At 40.6% G+C, this 7436-nt stretch overlaps 1 protein-coding gene across 1 annotated transcript; it reads left to right on the forward strand.

Moving 5' to 3' along the window:
- The first annotated feature begins 128 nt into the window (after positions 1-128).
- Positions 129-7130, forward strand: kdsr (3-ketodihydrosphingosine reductase). The gene is made up of 10 exons (XM_082512560.1): positions 129-670; positions 1311-1400; positions 1658-1714; positions 1931-1996; positions 2070-2165; positions 2945-3136; positions 3694-3777; positions 3941-4024; positions 4138-4239; positions 4335-7130. Exons 1-10 carry the CDS (start codon positions 482-484, stop codon positions 4452-4454), a joined length of 1080 nt encoding a protein of 359 aa, XP_082368686.1. The 5' UTR covers positions 129-481; the 3' UTR covers positions 4455-7130.
- Positions 7131-7436: the final 306 nt, after the last annotated feature.

A 7436-nucleotide genomic window follows, 5' to 3' on the forward strand; every position in this document is an offset into this window, starting at 1 on the left:
GAGTCAGCCTACCTGATGAATGTAAAGCTGCGTGTGTCAAAAAAACTGCAAGTTCATTTGGGTGTGTAGCTATTGCTCAAACGGATACTACGAATAAAAGTGGTGGTGCGTTGCATTATGGGAATTGCTGTTCAAGCCCGATGAGCCAACGTTGCAGGTTCCAGAGAGCAAGTGCATGCTTTAGAACTACAAGTACCACGTAGCACAGTTCGGCGTCCGCTAACACTTCGATTTGTTTTGGTTCATGTAGACTGCGCTTTGTCACGGGGGAGCCGAGATTCACCGCTGCACTCTAACCTGGTTGTTACACGTCTGTGACCTGCTACCGAGCTCTGGGGGGAAAAAAAAAAAACTCCTCCGGGGTTTGCATTTCGCCGCCCCCCTCTTTCAGCACCGCCGCCTACCTCGTAGCTCTCTTATCGGACCCCCAGAAGCTGGCCTGCTAGTTAGCAAACAAGCTAACGATTGCCAGATTTCACCCATGTCCTCTGAAGAAGGGTTCAGCTCAGCGATAACAGATTGGCTTTTTATCAATTCCTGGTGGCTCCTTCTTCCGTTCATCATGCTGCTTGTTGTCGCTGCCTTCATCGTTGCTTTTGTGTTGCTGTTATATATGATATCGCCCCTCATTAGTCCCAAGCCTCTGAAATTGAACGGGGCCCACGTCGTGGTAAGTGTTACGGTTTAGCTGGCTGGTAACGGTCGCTAACGGCTACTCATAACTGCAGTTTTAAGTTAGCCTAGCTGAGTTTAAGGTTAGCCATAGCTTTATATTTACGTTAGGTGGCGTATTCGCACTTAGCCTAAGGACAACAAGAAGTCGTAACTTTCTTTTTTCTTTTTCATCGTTTATTTTAATAGTAGCTGAGTTTATTGCGAAAGTCAGGTGTCTGTCGTGACACGCCCACATATGAGCTAAGGAATATTGCTTTAATTAATGCTTCAATCTTACTTCACAACCTGTTTTATACTTGGATAAAGTATAATCCACTGAAATAAAACCAGTGCAGTAACCACTAACTTCAGGTAATTCAGCTTGGTTAATGATAAACTTCGCAGGCAGGCCACTAAAGGTAAATATTGTTTGCTTTACCTTGATGTACCTAGTAAACTCTCAGAGACAACATTGTGGGGTTAGGATAATTTTATTATGCAATAATGCTAAAACAGTAGGAAAAATGACTTTTTAAACGATTAACTTTATTAAAGCTGCATTACCTTTTGAGAAACATAATTAACATTTCCAGGTTAACCTGTGCCCCAGTCTGAGTTGCATTATCATTTACCCTTTTGTTTGAACTTTGATTTAGGTGACAGGAGGCTCCAGTGGGATTGGGAAATGCATTGCTATTGAGTGCTATAAGCAAGGAGCGTTCATCACTTTGGTGGCGCGAGACGAGGTAAGCACAAACATTTAGCAGATCCTACCTTGGAGTGTAGCCTCGTCAACAGGCTGTTTGTTGTCTGAGCGCATCTGATGTCACACAGTCAAACTCTAAAGGTGAACTTGTTCCATGTCACTCACATGCAAAAGTGCACGTGAGTTGACCCGCATTATTACATGTTTTCATTTAGTTGTGGAGTTCATGACATTCATAATGATATTTGCAAGCTTTTGTGTGTATAACAGTAAACATGCATTTTTTTTTTCCTGTAGGAGAAGTTGCTTCAGGCAAAGAAGGAAGTGGAGAAATTTGCCATCAATGACAAGCAGGTATGGGTTCAGTATGTATTTCAATAAAAGATGCCTTTTATTAAAGAACTCATTAAAAGTATATTCTACATGCATAATCTTTCCTGCACACATTTTCCAGATGTGTAGGCTTAGAGAAATGATTAAAGTAAAGATAAATCATTAAAAACGCCGCATATGTAGGCTGTGAAAAGTGATTGCATTTTGCATTATTAAAATCTTGGTTTCCTTATTTAGGTGGTGCTCTGCATCTCAGTTGATGTTTCCAGTGATTACAGTCAAGTGGAAAACGTGATAAAACAGGTAGTGTTACCCTCTAATGGAACATAGCTTTAATAATTAAGAAGTACAGCAGTGACTTTTTCCTGTCGTGCAGGCTCAAGAAAAGCTAGGTCCCGTTGATATGCTTGTGAACTGCGCTGGAACTTCAGTTTCTGGAAAGTTTGAGGAAGTGGAGGTAGATCGTTTTAAAGTAAGTACCTGCAGTCATTGGATTCTTTAAGTTCCAAGGACTTTAAGCTTCTCATAGTAGTGCTAAAAACTGTTTAGAAGTATACAGTTATTCATTGCTGATAATTACAACCGGGTGAAAGATCAGAATAATAAAGCTGTGTTGCAGGGGTGTGTTTTTTGTTTTGTTTTGTTTTTTCCAAATTGAATCACACATGAGAATCGGTTTTTCCTTGATTATAATAGGCTTTTGGTTAGGTGAAACACATGTGGACTGTTCAGTGTATTTTTCCATTACTTCTGGGCATTTGCTAATCATAAATGTATTTTATGAATGAGCAAATTAAATCCTCCATAAATAAATGATTAAATAGATTTTTATAACCTGAGGGGGAAGGCCATTATATTCTTTGGGAAGCTTCACAATTCCTTCTTATATGAATGGAAAAACCTGCCGCGAATTTAATAGGTTTGATCGAGAGCATTAATTTCTTTAAAATTACTTAAAATTATTGGCTGTCGACATAATACATGTGCACCAAAGCAGGAATTGGGTCTTTTGAAATGAGTGTCATACATTATGTTCTTATTAGAAAAGGTTTGATTTGTGACTTGGTAAGAAATCACATTACTGTCAGAATTTCTGAAGAAGTGGCTAAATTTATGGCCTTTGGCCTGCTGTGAATCAAGAGACTTTGAACTGCTCAGGTTTTAAAGTGACTGAAGCTGCCTACAATTATGTAATGTACCATGGACACTGGTTATAGTTTAATGTAGTATTAATGTAGCCTTCGTTTCCAGAAATTGATGGAAGTGAACTACCTGGGCAGCGTTTACCCAACACGAGCTGTCATAACCACCATGAAGGAGCGAAGAATGGGCCGCATCATGTTCGTTTCCTCCCAGGCGGGCCAGATTGGTCTGTTTGGTTACACTGCCTACTCCCCATCTAAGTTTGCCCTGCGAGGCCTTGCAGAGTCGCTGCAGATGGAGGTATGTGTTTTGCAAAAATTGCCTACAAACACGCTTGAAGCAATTCTTAGCATTCCTTAGCATAGAATATGAATGACATTGCACGACCAGAAGTAGGCAGGACTGAAGATAAACTTTTCTCAATTTCCTTCAACTGAAGTAACTACCAAAGAGAATGACATTTGATCTGAGAGTAAATGCATTAGAGGTTCATCTAAGCAGCCAGAGCCTGGAGTGTCCACAAGCACCCAGCCTTCATATGCAACAAGCCTGTATTTGTATAGCGCTTTTACTAGTCCCTAAGGACCCCAAAGCGCTTTACACAACCAGTCATCCACCCATTCACACACACATTCACACACTTGCAGTGTGTCTGCAGCTTGAGTGAAGATGATGATAAGGGACATTTCACTAGAGTCAGTGCTGTAATGATTATACTTTTTCTACATATAGGTAGCATTCAGGCTAACTTTTATTGCTTGTCAAAGAGCTGTTGAAATGTTAACGTATGTAGTTAGTTGTCATGGTCTCAGTAGTGGAATTGCTAAGGCAGTTATTGCTCTGTTTTCCTTCTGCAGATAAAGCCCTACAATATCTACGTGACTGTGGCATACCCCCCTGACACTGACACTCCAGGACTGGCTGAGGAGAACAAGACAAAGGTATGCAACAGTACAGAGAAATACTTACTTTTCTTACTTCCTGTTTCTTTATGTAAATTTTCTTGGAGGTGTTTTCCCTTTATTTTCACATTTTAGACTGCTGCTTAAATGCTTGCGGTCTTACCCCCACCCCTCTCTCTCTTTCTCCGCTTTCCTCTCCCAGCCTCTGGAGACCAAGTTAATCTCTGAAACCTCTGGAGTTTGTCAACCAGACCAAGTGGCCAAAATCATTGTCCGGGACGCAGTGGTAAGAAGCTCGGATCACATTCAGCGCCCAGTTTAAAAATGAGATGTGTGCTCTGTATTTTGTTTGTTTTTCCTTTGGCAAATGTATCTCCTTGTTTTTCGTTCATCTCACAGCAGGGGAACTTCAACAGCTCTGTTGGTCCAGATGGTTACATGCTATCAGCGCTCACCTGTGGAATGTCACCCGTCACCTCCATCACAGAGGGTCTCCAGCAGGTACAGCCCTGTACATGATAGGAAATTGCAGGAAATTGCTCCTCAGCAGATCTGCAAATTTAAGCCTAACCTTTTATTTTGAAATTCCCGCACAGATCGTCACCATGGGATTGTTTCGGACCATCGCACTTTTTTACCTGGGGAGCTTTGACAGCATCGTGCGCCGCTGCATGATTCAAAGGGAGCAGTCAAAAGCGGCCAATAAGAGGGAGTAACAGCAGCCTTACCTTCACCTCACCCCGATGCCCCCAACCCTCTACCCACTGCCCTCCCAGCCAGTCCCTTCCTCCAGCTGTACAAGTGCACAACCGTAGGTGGGGGTGGGGTTAAAAAACAAAAGGCCATGTCAGCATTTCTGATGTCAACTTTAGCAGATGGAATGGAAGAAAGTGGCAGATGTTTACGTGTCTACTCCACAGACTTGATAGCCATTTAGATGTATTTTTTTCCCCTGGTGACTTCAGTTTAATGTGTCCACCTGCTTCTTTTGGAAGCAGCCTTACTTTAGAGGAAAGAGGGGTGACTAAAAATCCCACATCCTGATTTCCAGTATCTAGGCTTCCCTTCTTCAGTTTTTTTTTTTTTTTTGGTTCCCACAGAGAAGAAAAGCAACAGCCCGTCTAACCGGTTGTGCCAAATATGGCCTGAATTTTTTATTTTTTTTCCCCACCAGAGGCTATAGCGAAAACAGAATAGTTGTTACTCTCTTTTTCGTCATGTTGTGCCGCATGTATCAGAGATTTCCATCTTTTAGAGAGTTTTTACAGTTTTCACTATATAAGCCCTTTCTTTCCCACCTTTTCCATACTTCAGGTCTTTGCCGGCAAAGATCCTTCCCTTTTTTTTTCCTCTCTCTCGCTCTTTTTTGACTGAATAACCTCTGTGTTTAAAAGCGGTCGTGACTCACAGTGTTTTGTTTATGCTGCGGGATATTTTTGTTTGTGTTTGTGTGTGAACTGAGGTCATACATTATACGACAGTACTCTTCCATGATATCAAAGGGCAGGAGAGAGCTTATGTTTGTCTTTAATTTTTTTAAATCTATATTTCATAAAATAATCTCCACATATTATCATTATTATTAATAATAGTGATACTATTCCAAAACGTTACGTGCAGCGTTGTCGCTGAAAACCGTGGGATGTGCAAGTGTGTTTGCTGTGACTGAGCCGACCACCTCCGGAAAGAGTAAAGCCATTCGAAGTTTTTGTCTCGGGAATAAAGACAGCAAAAACGTTTTCCTCGTCATTCCAGCTAAGTGAAGAAAGTAAAGCAGGTACTATGGGTTGAAGCCATGAAGTCGTAAGATTAGAGTGGGAGGGGATACACAAACAAATAAACCAGCACATAAATTTAAGTTTCACTCATGCACTTGTCAGTTTAATTTAAAAAAAAACAAAAACAAAAAAACACTAATAAGTTGCTAAAGGAAGCATGAAGCGTATCATTTTTTACTTGCAGTTTTTTGTGTCAGTGCACATTCTCAGCCATCCCCAGTGAAGATGCATAATCTGTCAGGTTGGTGTAACTCAGAGATGGGCGGGACTCGCTGGTTCGGGTTGTGTCTCTGTACATCTAGTGAGGGCGCTGGTGAGTCATCTTATATAATGGCCAAACTTTTGGAGGAACAAGAGTGGAAGTGTTAGCCCTCATCTCTACGATGCTCTTTTTGTTGTTGTTGTTGTTGTTGTTGTTGTTGTTTTGTTTTTTACATGCACTGACGCTGTCGTGCACTGCTGGGACTTCAAAACTCTCTAGATTACAAAATATAGATTCCCTTCTGATTTCTGTCAAGTCTTAGTTACCATCTGACTTTCTTATTGTTTTGAATGCAAAAGGAAGAAGAAAATACAATGTTGACTCTCGCAAGTCTTCCTTTGGTCCAGTCGGAGAGAATGTACTTTATAACAAAGCGATACAAATCAGAACATAGGAACATTATTTTTTAAATACACCAATATTTGAATGCCAAAATGTGTTAAGACAATTTCTTGAGATCGCAGCACATTTATTTGTGGTTTATTTTGATGTCGCTGCTCTTTTGATCTTAGTGTTAGTTTATAAAAGCTGGAGAGCAGCATGCGGCCCATTCTACAGCCTTAAGACGTGACTACTGATGAAGCGAACGCTATGAGAGAGTGGACCCGTCCGCAGAACAATGTGACTTCATACGTTAGTGGATGATTGGTTTACCGGGTGATATTTTTTTTTTTTTTTCTTGGTGACTTATTTGGTGTGAAATGCCAACTGTTTGGGGGGGGGGGGGGTTTGGGTTTGTGTGTATGTGTGTGTGTTTGGTCAATTTCTAGTGTTTCTATGACAAAAGAAGCCTTACTGAAATCCAAGACATGAAATTGAGAATGGATGACTCATGTTTGATGATGTTCTCATTTGATATTGGTTAAAGGCGTACTGTCCCGCACTTGAGAGCTTTCCATAAATGTACATTTATTGCTTTAAGAAGGTTTTTCTTTTTTCTTTTTTTTTTTACCTTGAGGTAGCAACACATTGATGGATAGAACATGTAGCTCATGTAAAAGCAGTTTTGTTTTCACTAACACAACTTTAAGCTATGCAAATGAAGCCTCTGCTAACAATATGTTTAAACATACAGTAAAGATTTAAGTTCTGTAAGAGTCACGCTAGTTTCCCTCGTTTAATGGTGTCATTATCGGATGCTCAATGGATTTAAAAGTCTTGAACATGAAAGTCATACTGCACTCTTTGGTTTCACGCTTTTTTCTGTTTTCTTTGCTTTATACTCTTTCTGCCAAAAAAGCTTAACACCTTCACCTTGTGTGCCATTGAAAGAAAATGTGAGGAGTGGAACATTTCTTTGTCTTATTTTCTTACATGATAAACTAAATAAATACCTGTGAAGAAAACCTAAATCCTTTTACTCCTGGGTGTCGTTGTCTCTTCTTAAATTGCTTTAGACCTCTTTGACTGAACTTGCCTTAAGGGGGGGGGGGATGATTAAATCTCAGCATGATCATGGTTCAGAAGTTTTGACAGTGCAGGGTTTGTGTAGGACTGAGGATGTTAAGTATTCTGTTTGATAGAGGATGACATTTAATTTTTTCATAAGGGAACTTCCCAAAGCAGCAGCAGCTCTCGGGTTTACAGAGTGCAGGACTTTAGATGCTTCGTTAGACTTGTGGGAGAATAAGTAGATGACAAATAGGGGAGATGCTTTA

This window comes from Aulonocara stuartgranti (assembly GCF_965226115.1).
Source record: "Aulonocara stuartgranti genome assembly, chromosome: 18".
NCBI classification, from domain to species: domain Eukaryota; kingdom Metazoa; phylum Chordata; class Actinopteri; order Cichliformes; family Cichlidae; genus Aulonocara; species Aulonocara stuartgranti.